This window comes from Scardinius erythrophthalmus, assembly GCF_964197995.2.
Source record: "Scardinius erythrophthalmus genome assembly, chromosome: 18".
Lineage (NCBI taxonomy): Eukaryota > Metazoa > Chordata > Actinopteri > Cypriniformes > Leuciscidae > Scardinius > Scardinius erythrophthalmus.
The window spans coordinates 5189808-5208197 of NC_138238.1; the positions used below are offsets into that span (position 1 = coordinate 5189808).

At 40.4% G+C, this 18390-nt stretch overlaps 1 protein-coding gene across 19 annotated transcripts in view; it reads right to left on the reverse strand.

Annotated features, from left to right (window-relative positions):
- Window positions 1-18390, reverse strand: part of ebf3a (EBF transcription factor 3a) — a 92241-nt gene that overhangs the window by 29970 nt on the left and 43881 nt on the right. For 10 of the 19 annotated variants that reach the window (XM_081393020.1, XM_081393030.1, XM_081393018.1 and 7 more), the window contains exons 7-8: window positions 4985-5066; window positions 881-998 (exon numbers count right to left, since the gene is read on the reverse strand). In XM_081393020.1, coding sequence (XP_081249146.1) covers window positions 881-998; window positions 4985-5066 — 200 coding nt within the window. Of the gene's footprint in view, window positions 1-853; window positions 999-4984; window positions 5067-18390 lie in introns of all 19 variants that reach the window. The other 9 variants (XM_081393016.1, XM_081393026.1, XM_081393014.1 and 6 more) reach the window with 1 other exon arrangement.

Consider the following 18390-nt stretch of genomic DNA (forward strand, 5'->3'; position numbering starts at 1 on the left):
AATGTTATGTTTTTTAATGAGCAAAGATTATGTTCTGTTTTAATGCTTAGCCCAGAGATTTGAGTACTGAAGTAGAGTGATCAAAACCGGCTCAGTCTAACAAAGCAGCAAAATCTGAATTTCACTCATCCAAGGACTTGCTTTATACATACATATGTATGTGTAGTATAAGTAAGATATGTATCTTTATAGAGAGAGAGAGAGAGAGCGCAGTGTTAATAAAAACCAAGTCTGTTCATTTTCAAATCAGTTCATTTTCTGCACTGAATTTAGAGGAATTTTCATGGCAAAATGCATTAAACCTACTAGCGATGTGTATTGGTAGCTGAAAGTACACTGAAAATATTTAATATGAATATGTTCATTATATATTTTGCGTGCTCGGATTTGCTGTCTGTGCTAAAATTGTGATAAAAAATATGTAAGCCATCACACAATTTTGAGAATAACAAAACAAAATTTAAAATGCGACATAAGAAAATTGCAAAATGTGGCCCAAAATCATTCATAAAAATTGCAAAAGCTGTATTTCTTTTTTAAATGAGTACAATAACATCAGTAATAATATTAACAATAAAATTAGTGATGAATTAAGCAGGTAGAAAGACCATAAAATCTCAACTAAAAAGTTCTGAGGAAACAGAGAAAGCATGAATATTCTCTAAAAGATGAACTAGCCATGTTTCCTCTAAAGTTTCACTACCATGTTTCGTGGATGAGCGAGAATGGGCGATGTGAATGACTAAAAGAATGTGGGCTAAAAATGAGAAAAGGGGAAAGGGAAATGCAGGAAAACAGAAGGAGAAAGTGAGAGAAGCTCTGCAAATAATAGTGTTATGGGAAATGTGCCTACCATTCTCCAGATAAGGAGTGGCCGTACCTTCTGAGGGATCTAGACGGCGAGCTCTTCTGCCGTGTTTTGAGTTGTTGTGGACGAACATGTTGTCCGACACGGCCAACACGTGACCGTCCACATTAACCGTTGTCGATACAACGACCTGTGAAGAAAACGTAAAGATTGTTTGATGGCGTGTTCAATCTCTACATTGGGCCTGCGTGAAGAAGTTCATAGAGATGCATTGCTTCACATTTTTCCTATGAAAGTCTTGGTATGAATAGGCCTTTAAAACTAAATAAATTCCAAATATTCCAGATATTCCATTTAACATAATCAATCAATCAAGCAAGCAAGCAAACAATCAATCAAGCAATCAAATCACATATATAAATAAACTTCCTAAATGTATAAAAAAATAATACAATTACAAAATTCATAGCTATATAATATCTTGAGTTTGGTATGATAAAGTGTGTAGAAATCAATTTTCACATTTCTTGCCAAAAATATGAACTCAATAAAAACAGACTCTCCTTAAACTTAGAATCGACTTCATTGAACTAAATGAATCATTTGGCATCAATAAAATATCAGGCCTGTTTTTGACCAGAGGCCTTTTTGAGTAGGCCTATACTTAAAGGCCAGAGAAACAAGGACACTTCTGAGGGTTTCTGCGGGGTCTTTATCAGAAACCGCGGCTCTTTTTTTTTTCAGCTTGCTCTTTGTTGTGGCTCTTATTTACGAGAAAATGAACACAAAAAGCCTTTTTGGCCTGTGGTGTCGACTCAACATGAGAGCAGGTCTCAGTACAGTTAGCGGATGAACCCGGCGCTCTTCTGATCAGTAGGGTCCTTTGGACACGGACACACACGCGCCACACACGGCTTTGTTTGTTTGACTTCTCTCCTCCGTACCAGCGAGGCTTTATTTTGAATGCTGACAACCGTGCGACCGCTCCACACCTTCGAAACAATAACCTCAAACACATTTGCCTCGCTAAGCGCTGGAGCTTGAACCTGTGCCCATTGTTTATTTTCCAAGCCAAGCAGGAGGGAGTGAAACAAGGGAAAAGTTGCTCGTTTTTGCAGACTTACTGGGTTTGGTGGAACAACTCCCCGTGGGCTTTACATTATTAAAACAATAAGTTATCACTACATTCCGAAAAGAGAGTCTGTTTTCACACCTTAAGCAACTAAAGATGACTTGCGCGGTTCAATATGCTTCGTGTAAGCTGGAACGCCGTCTGACTGTTAATGACCCAGCCTGAGTCCAAACAGGCTACTGTTAGCAATGGATCAATTCTGCTTAGAAAGTTCCAAACAAACACGTTCACTTAAAATAATCAGATTAACGCACATGCGTTCGGAATTTATCAAGACCCATTCTAAAACGTTTTGTCCTTCTCCAAAAATGGATTACGCTATTTATGGGTGTCAAATGCGAAATCATATTCGCTTATTGAAGGTGAAAAACGTTTAACATTGTCTAATTCTAGTCCTCGGCTGCAATAGGTCTCGTATTTCTTTATCCAAATGAACCGCCGTGCAGGAATCGACTCTATATAAAGCGCATTTAATTTCTCGTTTGAAGAATATAATTAACCTTTGTAAGAAGGAGAGCTTCTTTTTTCCTATTTAAAGGAGACACTTGGGCGGTTACAAGAGTGTGCATGTTAGATAAAGGACGAGAGGCTTGTCTGGGAAGAACTAGCCAAGCCCTTGTCAATCAAAGAGAGGCCTCCATTTTGAAGCGCTCTGGCTTTTTTTTTTTTTTTTTACAAAAAGCTACAATTAGTGTTTAATCTGCCACTTAAGGTGAACAGAAAGAAGTGGAGAGTCTCTCATCTGCTCCATCATCCATTAGCAGCCACTCAAACAGCCCACAGATCGCTAGCTCACCCTATTACATTGATCTATAGATTTATTGATTAGCTGTTTTATCTTATTAGTCACAGCTTGAGTAAGGGCCGTGATGGAGAAGGGTGGCAGACCCTCAAAAGAAAAAGAAAAAAATAGACTTTGAGAAGAGCCCCTCTGGTAGCAGATGAGGGGGTTTTCTTTGTTTTTGTTGATCTGTTTACTAAAGAGGAGGGCTGCCCATACAGTTGCATTGAGAGAATTAGGGCCGTTTAGCATCTGAATGAGGAAAGGGGTTAGAGGGGTGGGCTGTGCTGTTGTGGGGGGTCTGAGGTGGAAGTGGAGCAGTTACAATCTGGAATATTCCCTCTGTCACGTTCACAGTCAAGAGTCACAATGAGGATGATACTTGAGGTCTGTTCACAACAAATAAGATGCCTTAAAATGTTCAAAAATTATTATTTTTTTTTATTTTATTTTTTGCCATGACAAATTTATCATCTCTCTTGAATAAAATGTTTGGAAATTGAAATGAATTATTAGGCATAAAAAAAATGAATAAAATTGCCCCAAAACAATTATAATAAATACAATAATAATTATAAAATAATTACTTATAAATGTATAATATAATATAATATAATAAAAATACTTTTTGGAATTTAAAAAAAAATGGAAAAAGAATAAAAAATGTATACTGTTTGTATTTGTTTGGATACTAAAATGAACTATTCAGCATTAAAATAATTTTAAAACAAATCAATTATCGGAATAAAAAAATAAATACAATTAATAATATATAATCAATAAAATAATAATGATAAATTAAATATGCATTTTGCATAAAAATTAAAGTAAAAAAAGACCCTAATATATTAAAAACAAAATGAACCAAAAACTAATGGCTTAATATTTGTAAAATACTTTCAATTTGTTTCCGATTCATTTTTCATCATAAAATATAATTCTAGATGTCTGTGGGAAAAAAGAGAAGGAAAATGGAATGGCAAATGGGGGAAGACAGGGACCCCAAAAGCATGACCTTGCCATGAGATCATGGAGAAAGGAACATGAGTGAAATTTATTCTGGAGGTGGCATTTAGCTTAGCAGAGCAGAGTTTAAGGGTTAGCGCTGGAGGAGAAGTGTCTTGCTAATGGACTCCACTCACAGACTGACAGGCATCACAGGTTTGGGTCATTTGTCTCACAGCCTGCTTTTCATTGGAATTGTCTGTTGATTATGATTTTTTTTCTATAAGTGATGCTGTCATAAGCCCTCCCTGCAGGGCTGTTTAAATAATTTGAAGTGAATGATTAGGTTGTGAAGGGTGATGTTTCCTTAAAGGAAGTTTTGAAGAGATATGAACAGATTCCACTGGCAACCACTGATGGAGAAGAGAGAATGATGAATGAACAGAAACGAGTGGTCTTTGAGGATAGAGCAGCATTAGTATGGCTCTCCACAGACACAGACATAGACACACACACACACACACACACACACCTCCACCAGGTGCTGAGGCAGAGGAGGTGTAAATAGGTTGAAAACCCAGACATGCTGTTACAGCGAGAGAAAGAGAGGTCCAGTGACTTTATTGTGGGAAGGCACATCCGCAGTGACGGATGTTTCTTTTACTCGCAGTGCAGACAGAAAGGACACTTCCTCTCACGCCGGCTCTGACCTTCTGCTCTGGACGCATGGATCAATATCAGTGAAGACACTTGACGTTCCAAAGCATGAAAAATGAAAGTTGTGCAAGCGGCTGCACCACTGCTGCCTGCTCAACAATACATCTATATAACCACAAGTATATAAACACACATCCTCGCAGCACTGGGTTAAGCGGAGCTGTCACACACACACACAGACACACACACGAAATGAAGTCCAAGGCTGCTGCCTTTCTGTGTACTGTATCTAATAATGTCTCTGTGATTGGATGGTACCACCTAGATACAGAGGTACATAAATGAATGAAAGTGGTGCAGATATATACATTTGTGGAGTATAGAGCCCTGTATGGATATATATGTGTGTGTGTATGGAGGATCAATAGATAGAACGATAGATCTTGAGGGTTTATTTTTGTGTGTGTAACATTTGGAATGTGCTTGAGCAGAACTGCAGAATCGAAGCATCTCTGGAGGAGACAGATCTGGCCTTCGACCGGGTCAAGGCAGCCCGTTTAAATATATCCACAAAGTAAAACACCATACAGCTACCCCAGCGAGTGGCCTGTTTTTCACATTAGAATGTGTGTGTGTGAGGGGGAAAAAACGAAAACATTACCTGGAATCTGCGCATGTCCCGTGGGTTTCCTGCATTCTTCAGGCAGTTCTGATTACACTTGAGGAAGAATTTCAAAAAGAACCTGCAAGAGAAGACAAAGAGAGGGAAAACTCCACGTTAGACAATCGATCCATCACAAAACCTGCACGGAAAACAAATCGATGGCACAAAATACAACCGCAGACTCGGAGTCCGGGACGTCCACGCACAACACGACTGGCACAGAAGCGCGATCAAACCGACAGCTGGATTCACCTTGTTTCTAGGTAATTCCCCTCAGAGTAATGATCATTAGTGTTTTGTTCCTCACCCTCCCACGACCTCCCTGTCTCTCTGTTTATCTGTTTTTCAGTCTGTCCGTGTGGCTGACGCATCCAAATCCCACAGTTCCCCACAGAACCCATCTGCCCGTCACTGACAGGAAGTCAGTTAATATTCCGCCCCCCTCTTTCCTCCCCTGCTCTACCCTGTAATTAAGGCTTAACGTGCTCAATGGGGAGGTAAACCAGCACACCTGAGCCCTGCTCATCACAGACGAGGACCGGCGAACGGGGTAGGAGACCTAACGAGGTGAGAGCGGCCCGCAAACTTACAGTCCTGTTAGACAATTAGACACACCCCGCCACCGGGACAACAGCACCCGGTAATTATTGCGCAAATTACTAACTGCATAATCTGTTCGGCAAATGTCATGTGTGAGCGAGAGTCAGAGAGGGTCCCATCGGACGGGCCCTCGCTCAAGAACTAAAACCTGGTGTTTTTTAAGAGGTAAAGAGACCCTTCAAGAGTCCTCCAAGAGAGGCGTTGAGAAGGAAGACGGATAAGAGGGGCTTAAGGGAAGAGGAAGTTGAAGGCTCGTACAGCTGGTGCCACGCTCCTCGTATCACAGGAAGTGATTCGTTTAAGAGGAAGACCACTTGAAGAAGAAAAATGTTCGGAGAAATGGCAAAGGAAGTCAACGGATGGATAGATTTTGTCTGACCTATTGGAGTGAACTGACTTGTTGCAAAAATCGGGACTGTGGTGTCTCCAGAAATATCCAGCAAGTGGGAAATTTGTCTTTGTACATGTATATGGATGTCCATGTCCACCAATATTTACCTCAGCCCTCCAACCTTTGAGGGGCCGGACGTCATGTCGTAAAGGTCCCTCGTTCTCTCGCTTTCGCGCATGCTACCATGTCATGCATTGCAGATTGCGTTCAGTGTTGAGTTAACACATGTATTTCACTAGGTAAACAGTGTGTGTACGCAGGATGAAGTCTCTCATTCGGACTCTCCGATGGGACCACGAGCCAAGCAATATATCACTGTGTGAAATGACATCTGCAACCCTGAACACCCTCCACTTCCAATTCTCATTTATATACAGTCACCCTTTCCTCCCGACAGAGAGGGAATGTTTAGGATTGAGACAGATTGAGGAAAAGTAGGAGAAAGGCGAGGCAAGGGCCCCGAAGGTGGCCTTGGTAGTTTCAGAAAATTTTTAGTGACTTGCGTCAATAAAAAGCGAATTTCAGCATCGCTGGGGTGGGAATAAAGAAAGATGGCAGTCATAACAGCCAGAAGAGGCCAAAAACATTAGAGCATTAGCTTTAATTGTGTACAGTGTGTGTATGGTAGTTGTTGGACAGGCCATTATCAGAATGAGTATTACGAGCTGTAATTCGCGGCCCCTGTCTTTATTTCCCTATAGAGCTGTAATGTTTCACAGCAGGTATCGGAGTAAATCAAGCCTGAAATATAGCCTTTATTTACCCCTCTCATTCGCTATCTCTCTCTCTCACTTGTTTTTTCCTACTCTATAGCCGCAAACAAATGGCTTCACACACATAAACACAGGTGGACACACTTGTGCTAACTCAAAGATTATTGCAAAGCACCCATTCAGAGGTATGAAAGTGAGATGGACTGCATCAATTTCAATAGAAGCAACAAAAACATGAAAACTATAACACCTGGAAGGCATTTCAAGTACCCTTATAATATTGGGGCTGTGGGAAAAAAAATAGTAATATATTAGAAAAAATTGAAAACAAGTACATATTTAAGTTGTATTTACAGGAAAATACAATTTTTACGCGCACGTCTAATAATATTTTGCGAATTTTCTGTAAAAAAACACAAAAATACTATGATAATAAAAAGATTCTCTATACATGCTCAGCTCTGGTGCTCGTGTAAGCTGCAGGCTTGAGTCATTCTCTCATTAAATACGTTTTTTCACCCATTTAGTTTCGAAATTTTAAGTCCAATCACTTGGAAAAGTAACAGCTCAGCTCATGACGTATTGCCAAAGTTTAATACTAGGGTTAGAGGTTATTCTAATCCACTACTATAACCAAACACATTTACAATTAACGTCAAAGCAAATCATTAAATGAATTATAGATGAAATGAGTATTATCATTGTGTTGAAAAACACAATCTCTCATTAAAACCCTGTACAGTAGCTGTGCATGTTCGCTCGGGGTCTGTTTACCTCCGAGTTTAAGTGAATTTCCACAGTGTTCTTTCTGAACACAATGATATTCAGCTGCTGTCCACAACAGCAGCGTAATTTCGTCTGAATTAGAGCCCTTTCACTTCTGCGTGGGGATTGAGTAAATTAGTCCTTTGTGAAAAGGCAAGCAATTACGGCCACACGGTTCTCTCTCCCTTTTGCTCTCTCTAAATGGCTCCAGAACTTTGCGGTGATGTTCGCGACCGTCGGAAATAAAGAAGGCAGTTAAATAGTCATTTAATGGAATATCAAGGAGAAGGCAGCATTAGATGCTGGCAACGGAGAGCAAGGAAGGGAAGGGAAAAAAATTAACTGCAATTATGTTTGATTAAAGCTATCCTTCTCAATAATCAGCATTTGTGACAGGACACGGGACTCTGGTGGCCTATGGATGCCACGGAGATGTTGAGCAATATTAAGGCCAATAAAGGGATATTAGCATAGCTAATTATGGAAGAGCTGTAGCAGCGAAAGGGGGCCTCTGTGTATTGTAACGCGCAAAATAATTGGCCGAGGCAGTTATCAATTACACAAGACACGAATTTGGTTTGTCAGAGAGAAAAAAAGCAAAGCAGACGTGTTTAATTTCACATCAGAGACCTTCTTCCCTCGCTTTTGTTCTTCACCGGAGGCGTTCGACTTCTAGCTTCCACTGCAACTTGTCGACAAATCTGTGATAAAATGATCTGGCCGGCCGGCGCGAAGTAATTAATACAACCTGTCCTTCACCGCTCTTTCTGACCAGAGGGGCCGAATGCTTATGATGGCGGCGGACGAGAGAGAGAGAGAGAGAGAGAAGACGGGGGGGCTTGTCGTTTGAAAGGACTTTGGCTTCACAGGCTGAGGTAATTGAGAGGAAAAAAGGGGTACGTTTCAAGCACATCAGCTCAATAACAGCCCTTAGCTCTTATCTTAACCCAAACCATCATTGGATCGTTTTCCTGCCCTCATTCAAAGGAGAAGCCCTCCTCCCGTCCTCTCCTTCACACTAATCCCACTTCATTCAGCACAAAAGACGCAAAAACAAATAAATGCAGGGGGCGATGCTTCTGTCCCGTAACCCCCGTCATAATTGCCGGTAAGGTTACTCTTTCCGAGCCGCCATCATCTTGATCTCTCAAATTCAGTGTGTTTTACATCAGTAAAGGCAGTGGGAGGTTAACTGCAGATGACAGATATGACAAAATCAATCGATTTAAAAATCTTTCATAGCTCAGATGTAGTTTAAGTATTCATTGTATCTCAGAAGTGTCTCCTAAAAGTACTGTGGAAATATAAATGTGACAGAAAATAAGAGGACACAGCTACAAGGGAAACAAAGAAATGGTGAAGGATTTACTTTGCAACAATTTTTACTAGGGAACTGCTAGTAAATTTCACAAAGGAAATACAACTTGCAAGTAACACACTGAATCACACGTGACATTTTAAAGGGTTTTCTTGTAAATCATACTCTATTAATAACTTGTATAAAATGTATAAAAATAATGTGCATCGCATAACTGATCATCAAGTTGACATGTTGAGATTTTTGATTGCAAACATTTGAGAAATCTCCATTTGCTCTTCATTTAACCTCAGTGCTGTCTGGGAGATTTTAAAGAGATCTAAATTCTATCGTATATATGGGACAAGAGTGAAATCTAGCAAGCTTTAATATCACACAAACACAAGACAATCATTTATGGAGTTTTCCAAATATTTGGCAGCCCCTTAAATGATCGTATTGTGTTTGTTTTGTTGTCGAATGCTGTCGTATTAAGACAAAAGGGGGGGGAAACCTGCAACTGCTTTTCTTCCTGTCGTCCCAAGACAGATGAGGGGATGTAAAGAGAGGTAAAGAAATACAATGGCAGATGGGAGTGTGTGTGTGTGTGTGTGTGTGTGTGTGTGTGTGTGAGCGGTCAGTGTGGACACTAATTGCTGCTCAGGCGTTAATGGTTAGGGCACAGCTGTGTGACTCTGCTGAGTATTGATCACGAAGCAACTTTAGCTGATCAGACCCCTGCCAGCCAGACAATACAGAACACACACACACACTTACACGAGTACATTCTGCTGATTTCAGGTCCAGAAGCTGAGACGGTACACAGGTCAATACAGATCACATTTCCAAAATGCACAAGCTCCCTGTGTCAGCTCTGCCTTCTGATTGGCTGACAGGTCTGATTGCATCTGATTGGTTCTTTGGTGCACTTGCATCTCATTTGACAGAGAGAGGTTTTTCAAAACCCATAACACCAAGTATTGAACTTTGGTGAGTAACTCGTCTACACCATTTCTGCTGAGCTATTTCTTTTCTAAGCATTCAGAATTAAACTTTACACTTGGCAGGCAATAAAACAAGCATACAAAACCCCCACAGAGTTACACTTAAGGGAGAACCCGAGGAGCCCAAAATATCATAGAGACTTGACCAGCCCGTTTTAACCACTTAGCAACCACCGCCACAGACAAGCGCTATTGAACTCACTTTTGGATCTTTTCTGAAGGTTTAAACCGGTTTAAATATGTTCAAATCAGGATTCAACAACTGCACTTGCTTAATTGTCTGATCACGAAGCAAGTGACCCGAACATGTGAAAGAAATACATAATTGTGTATGTTTGAACATATCTGAGCATCTGCCTAAACATATTTATGCCAGAAGTGTTTTAGACACGTGTTCCTGTCTTGTGTGTGTGTGTGCGTGTGTGTTTTCTCCCTCAGGCAGACTGCTGTACCAGACCCAGACTGGTGTGCACATTCTCTCCTCCTTTCTTTCTCACTCTCTCTATTCGTCCTCTCCTCCATAGTTTTTCCTAATGTGTAACATGCCTCTGACATTATTTTCCCAACAGATCACTGCTTCTGTCAATCACAGCATTTTGTCTTAGACTGGGGCCTCATTAAACACACTCTCTCTCTCTGTCGCCCTCCTCCATCCACCCTCCTTTACCATTCCCTCTCTTTCCCCCTTCTACCACTTTTTTTCTGGTTTAGGTGTACTTAAGGATCTTGTGGAGGTTCCCTGTTGCAAATCGGCCTCTTTTCCACGACAGGGTGTTATGCAAGATAATAAACACATCAAATAAGTTGTAAAAAGACAAGAACAGAAAACAAAGGTAGACTGTTCACATTGTAATCAACAAAAACAGCATTTTTTTTTATTTAAGAATTAATTTAATCATAATTTAATACTATTAGAATATAATTAGAAAAAAAAGTATTGACAAATATCACATGAAATGATTGCTATTTGAATTTTATTCATTAAAAATACAAATTTAGACAAATACAAAACTAGATTTTTCACATTAAAATAAACAAAACATCCCTCCAGCTGTTTTTAGCTATAGATAAACATTTTAATTAATAATTGAATAATAAATTAGAATTTAATAATAATAATATTGTTGTCGTTATTATTGTTATTATTAATAATAATTTATATTGTTCAAAACATCACAGATAGTATTTTAGTATTATTCAATAATATTAAAAAAAAAAATATATATATATATATATATATATATATATATATATATATATATATATATATATATAAAAGAAGAGCTGCTTGTGGTAAAGGCAGTGAATCAAATTCTTAAAACATGTTCTAAAACTCATAAGACACATAAACAAAAAATTGCCAGTCAGTTATGTAGTGAAATAGTAAATGACGTCATTGTTCTGCACTTGAGTCAATGGAATTGTAGGCCGGTTCTGAAACAGCTCTGCAAATCCCCCGGCCCGAGAACCAGCACTGTTTCTGTGGAAAAGGGGTAGTAGGCTATGCATGTTTTACCTCTCTTGCTCTTTCCATCCCCACGCTCAGCTCTTTGATGTTGGGAATGCGGGCTCAAGTTTCCCCGGGAGGAGGTGAGGGGCGGAAAAGGAGTGGGGGGTGGGGGGCGTCGGTGGTGGGTTTCAATCCTGCTTCCGATTGGCTGAAAGACTGGCCACACATGGCCAAGGATGCTGTTGTCTTTACCTGACCTAATCCTCACTTGCTGATGGATATGTGATCGCTATTTTGTTTGTCTCTTTGTTTGTTGTGTCTCTATTCTACTCCAGACATCTCCTTGTGTGTTCATTACCCTCTCTCTCTCTCTCTCTCTCTCTCTCTCTCTCTCTCTCTCTCTCTCTCTCTCTCTCTCTCTCTCTCTCTCTCTCTCTCTCTCTCTCTCTCTCTCTCTCTCTCTCTCTCTCTCTCTCTCTCTCTCTCTCTCTCTCTCTCTCTCTCTCTCTCTCTCTCTCTCTCTCTCTCTCTCTCTCTCCTTCCCCATCTAAAATTCATACATTCCCACATTCTTTCAAGACAGCCCTAATTAGGAACTGTCATCTTTGCCGATTTTAATTATTAATTAAAAACAGGAAGGAGAGAGTGAAAAAAGCACATTTCAAATCAGGCCATGAAGGAACACACACATACGCGCACACACACACACATACACGGCTTGCCTGATGTCTGAAGGCTGTGGTCTCAGTGATGCTGATTAAAAACGTATTAAAACATTATAAATGATTAATGTGTATCCAGTTCTGAGTGGCAGTTATTGGTTTTAACACAGGTAATGCAGCCTAATGACACGGGCACATGTGGACCCTTCGTCCATGTCATTATTCCTGCATGTCAACAACCACACACACACAGAGAGAGAGAGGACAGGCCGTAGAGCGTTTTCAAGTCATCCATCAGCTCGCCGTAGCTCAGTCAGAGACGCTGGGAGAGCAGAGGTGATGTTACGGGCCCCCAGACAGGCGGCGGGTGATCCGCGCTAATAGATTTCCATAATGGACATGAGCAGAGGATGTGCAGGTCACTTTGCAGAAGCTTCGCTTTTTAGAGACTGAAAAACTGACCAGATACCAAAATAATGTGAAACGTTTGGAGGGACTTCAAAGATAATGGCAACATCAGAAATGAGAGCTCTTTAATATCTCAGCTGATTGAATGGAGCGAATTAAGATCTATATCTCCTGCTTAAAAGACCCCAATAATCTCATAAATGTCTCCTCTATAGTTCTGAATCTCAACACTCATATTTACTATATTACCAACCGATAGGAAAGTTTTATTGATCATTGATTGCTCTTTCATTGCTCAGGGTGCTTAATAGAGTTTAATTTAAGTATCAGCTTGTTTCTGTTATGGGAGAAATACAATTAGTTGTTCGGGAAATCTGAGCACAGTTTGAAACATTGTTGAGATCTCTTCATAAACTCAACATGTGTGAGATTACCAATATTGTGCTCAAATTTACTAAATGACCAAGCTAGAGGAACGCTGTATTGTTCACCGGCTGCTCTTTCATTGCTCGGGCAACTTAAGGGAGTTTCAATGATGCATCAACTTTCTGCTAAAACGTTTTGGAGAAATAACACACACGTCGATTTGTAAATCTGAGCACAGTTTGAGACGTTGTTGAGATCTCTTCTGAAACTCTACTTATGTGAGATTAATGGCGTCTTTTTCCCCAGCTATAAAAGAGCAACTTCTGAGCAATAAAAACCTCAAAAGAGAAGAGCGAATAGAGGGGTTGTGCTTCATTTTATTCCTGATGCATAATATATGTTTCTAAAGTGATCAAGAGTGTGAGGTGTAGTTACCATGCGTGAAAAAGACAAGGACAGACTGGGAAGGATGAGGGTAAAGGTGCATTAGTGCTTTACGTACGCCGAAAGCCAGGGGTCACTCATTGGGAGACAGCAGGGCAAGCGCAAAAGCTAAAACAACAGAGCGGGTGAAATGAAATGACAAATGAAGAGAAGCTGGATTAGATGCCGTGTCGTCCAGAAATGACGTGAGTGCCATATTTGTGAAACAATAATGCGGCTGGCAGCACGGATCCTTGTTCCTGATTCATCTACGGCCGTATGGCGTAGCTTTGTCAGTCTGCGCGTGGTATAAATTATTCAGTCTGAGAGATGGCAATTACAGAACCCTGCACAACCAAAATGAATATTTTATAAGGACTAAAACTGCACCGGAATGAATCATAGACACACGCGTACACACACAGACACACACTGAGAGTGTGTTTGTACATGGCAGGACCAGAGGCCTTTGGTGCTTTCATATTGTTGACTGAAATCCAGAGAATTCTAATAAGCAAATATATTAGAGGTTTACATTGTCACCGTTTTGCCGGCCGTGCCTGTGGACAGATCCCAGGAAAAAGAGATTCCGACTGGGAAACTCGTCAATGCGCAATCTGAAAGGGAATGTCGTTTCTTTCAATTCAAAATGCATGGTGATTGAAGCAGCGTTAAAAATCAAAGCAGAACGTCTTTCGCAGCATATTTGTGACCCTGCACCACAAAACCAGTCACATTGGTCAATTTTCTGAAATTGAGATTTATGAAAGCTGAATAAATAAGCTTTCCATGTATGGTTTGGTAGGATAGGACAATATTTGGCCGAGATACAACTATTAGAAAATCTGGAATCTGAGGATGCAAAAAAAATTAAAACATTGAGAAAATCGCCTTTAAAGTTGTCCATTTATGTTCACGATTGTGCAGCATTCACTCACAAAAATAAATCTTTTATATATTTATGGAAGGAAATTTACAAAATATCTTCATGGAACATGATCTTTACTTAATATCCTAATAATTTTGTGCATAAAAGAAAAATTGATAATTTTGACCCATACAATGTATTGTTGGCTATTGCCACGAATATACCCGTGCGACTTGTGACTGGTTTTGTGACATTTTAGTAATCTCAGCGAGAAAAAAAAAAAAATAGAGGGAGACTTGATTTCATCAATCAGGACCTGATTGGATTGTGAAAAGAGCAGATTTATGACATCACCCCAAAAGTAAAGTCCTTCCTATTTTGAATGATATTTCAATGCGAAATAAGAGTGTGTTTAGAAAACAAATATAGCTGATTTCATGCTCATGTATTTTAATATCCACAGTGCTTTAAATGCAGAGAAACTCTGTCTTGTTTTGACCCCTGTGAATGTACTCTTCGTCTCTTGCCAACTAGAAAGAGAGCAAGTGAGCGAGAAAGATGGTAAAGAGGTGAAAAAAATAAAAATAAAGACAGAGAGAAAGAGAGAGAAACACACTGAAAGGCTAATGGAGGCGGATTATACTGCCAGCCTACCCGAAGCATCGTCTGATAAAGGTTTTGTCTGTTGAGTTTCCTGCAAAGTCCAGCTTTATAATGCTGAAACAAAAAATAACATTGTTCTTTAGGCTTGCAGGAGCAAAGCAACCTGCTTGAATGGGTATTGTGTGAACAGAGGCAGTGATACCTAAAGCCTTTGTACAGCAGAGGCAGGTCAGGCCTATGACATCAGCGCGACACAAGCAGGGCTCTGTGCGGCCCGCTCCAGCAGGAGCTCAGCATGGTGGGAAAATACGTCAGGAGAAAGCTTTTTTTATCTGAGCACTCTCTCACAAACACACACACACATTCATGATGATGGGACACACACAGAGAGGACAACACATATGGGTGCTTTTTTAAAATCACACTCAAAATCGTAAGGCTCAGATGTTGCTCTTTTATAGCTTGATCAAGTATCAACTTAGTCTCTCCTAAAATTGTGAAATATAGTGTGAAACGCTTGAGTTTATACTGAATTCTTTTTGAGTGCAAACCCGAGTACAATTTGAAACATTGCTGAGATCTCTTCTGAAACTCGACGTTTTTCCTAGGGATAAAAATATGTATTTCTTCTCCATTTGATCTCATTACTGTCTAGGAGAAACGATTGATATATTAAAGAGATTTAATTTGTGCTTTTTTATGTACACAAATGTAAAATGTATTGTTTTTTATCGTTCAGGAGACTTAAATGAAAAATAACTGGGAAGTCCATGAAATATCAACTTTGTCTCTTTGTGATTTTTCTCTCCTATAGGTGACCCAAATTCAGTTCTGTTGCTTATAGGTTGCTCTTTCTTTGCTCACCAAACTTAATGGAGTTCTCAGTTATGAATCATTTTAGCATCAGCTTTGTCATAGATGAGTCTCCTAATAAAATACATGACGTACATTTAAAACACAGTCTGAGACACTCTTCTGAAACTCAGAGAAAAGTCTCCATTTGCTCTCCATTTAATCTCAGTGCCGCCTAGGAGAAATAATCAAGACATTAAAGAGATGCTTTTTTCTTCTCTATGTGCTCTTTAAGCAGCAACAGATGAAGTACGAGTTCTGCGACGAAGCGGCGAGATGACAGAATCCGACTCGCACGCATTAAAAGTGAACGGGAGGGAGAGGGAATGACAAAGTGCTCGCAGCACAGCGGGATAAATGGTCTGAAGTGGAGTGAAATATAGACAGGAAAGGAAGCGGAGAAGGAGACATGCATTCCAAAGCTGCTGTCCCTCTGATGGCTGTTACCCAGATAACCGACACCGCTGCTTTTGCCTGTCTGCGCGGGACACATGGGCTTTCAAACAGGGTTATAGGCAAATAATAAGGATGCTCTCGCTTACAGGACTGACATGCAAGCATCCTTTACAACAGAAAAAAAAACAAGACGGGTGGGGGGGAAAACGCTTCTCTCCATGGAGAAAACAGCGAGTTGTCAGGTTGATTTTGTAGAGCAGTGGTTGAGGCAAGAGCCGACAGCGTTGGCCTCTGTCTTTTCTGTCGCAGGTACACAAATGTGTCAGCATACATGGAGATGGGCTCCTTCAGGGCCCGCCACACGCTCGCCGGGGTTTGGGGGCGATGAGGTGGGGGGTTATTAAAGGATCTCATAGCTCTTTCAGCTGTATTAGAATGACATGCCACAGGGAGAGGTGGTTTCTAAACCGCCGCGTGCCACTAGGGGGCTTTCAGCTCAACAGGAGAGGACACACAAACAGATCACATCATTTCTGAATGATAAATGGAAATATGATTCCAGACTGGGCGGTGCAATAGTGAAAATGTGTCAAGCGATTTATATGCCATTTATATTATTTACTATAGCGTACTCCGCATGCAGTGTTCCAACATGCGGTCACGGTGACTTTGAATGTAGCTCAAATAATGCAAAAGTCTTTTGTTTTTAACTCAAGAGGTTTTATTTTTGATGTAATATTTATGACTTGTTTTGAATGATTTTAGTTCTGTAAATAGAGAAAATTATTAAATGAAGTACATATCAATATTTAGTCACTCGATCATCAAAATAAAGATGGTTTGCATGGTTGTATAAAATGCATGTGCATATATTTATGTGGAATTTATCTGTGTGTGTGTTTGTTTATATTATTTATGGAGACACACATTTGCGTAATGACATAGCTATTACACTAGTATTACAACGTAAATGTGGTTTATGTTCTCGTAATTAAAATGGCTTACAAAAACATACTAAACAATGTTTTATGAAAATTTTAGGTTTAGTTTGTACAGTGTAAAAACCATTACGCCAATGGAACGTCCTCATAATAATGAGGTGTGTGTAAATATTACTATGTTATAATAAATATGAAATATTCCTGTCATTCTGCTATCCTCACTATTCCAGACTCTTAAATATAAAACTACTGTTGTTAATGAGATCAAAATGTTCTGATGAACTAGCGCAATAACGGTTATTATAAACACCCCACGTACATGTTGAGGTCAAAGGGCACGGTTGATTTAAACCTTGCCTTTCTCTTCTCATTTTAAGATCTATTTGCAGACATTACACCCTGCTGGCCTGATTATCTGAAGTCAATCAGGAACCCTAATCACACAGAACGACTCCCTCACATCTATCAGAGGAGCCGGCGAGGAAGAAGAAAAAAAGCTCAATCTTGTTACCTATGTACAATAGCGGCGCTCAGGCCTGGGAAGGCCGGGCCCTCCCTAGAGGAAACGGCCCCATTAATTGCCGCTGTAAGTGTGGATCCAGCACAGGGTGGGATTCAATACAGAGCCGTTTATCCCGGAACCCGCTGTCACGGCGCCGGGTCACGATCCCAAACCGTCCCGTCGAAATCACCAAGGAGAAGCGATAATGAAAATTTCTTCATGTATAAAATTCTTAATCAAAATGCTGTCGGTGTCATCTACCGGCAGCAATCGCGACTTAAATTAATATGCAACAGAACCTTTGGCAAAATTAACATTCCCTCTTTTGACATGCGATTCCCAACCCCAGCCTAGATGAAGGGATGAAAGGAAGAAAGACTCAAGGAAAGTGTCAAAATCACCACTGGGAGAAACAAACGGAAAATAAATGAAAGAAACCCTAACAAGCTCGCAATTGGGCTTCACAATTGAATATCTTTTCACTTATTAACTTTAAAAGAACAAGAAGAAAAAAAAAATCCAATTATTGGGCAATTTTTCACTGTGTTTATGGTGTGGATTTGTTGATGTAATGCTTCCTGTATCTGTCCCAGGCGGATATTAGCGAACTCGCCCTCTGAGAAACAACAGTTTCAGCAAAACACCACGGAGTAATGCAGATATTCACACTTTTAATGACCTCAGGGAACACATCTAGTGTATGAACCAAAGCGCAGACTCGGAGACTATCTAACTTCCCTCTGCTGCTGACACGGCTGCATCACGCAAATAAAACCCACGTTTGATAAACAAGAGCTCTGCTATGAAATGCAATAATGCTACAAGGGACACGCCACCGAAGCGACGCCTGGGGGACTGTCGAAGTCTCTCCTCAACTTTTCATTTAACAATTGGACCGTTCCAGTGAGCGAGTCTATCCGAATGCGCTAGCATGTACTTAGCACACACCGGCTTGGGCGGTTATCTGGAAATGTGTTCAAATTGGCCACTTTCTTCGCGGAACGTCACAGCGCTCATTGATTTCACCAAGCTTCGACGACGGCCCCAACAGACCCGACATCAGCTTTCCTCGTGCGAGCAGGAGAACTCTCAATTTACCCAGAGACAGGTCTCAGACTACGGCGACAGGTCCCATCTGCATGCTCACAGATTAAACATTCAA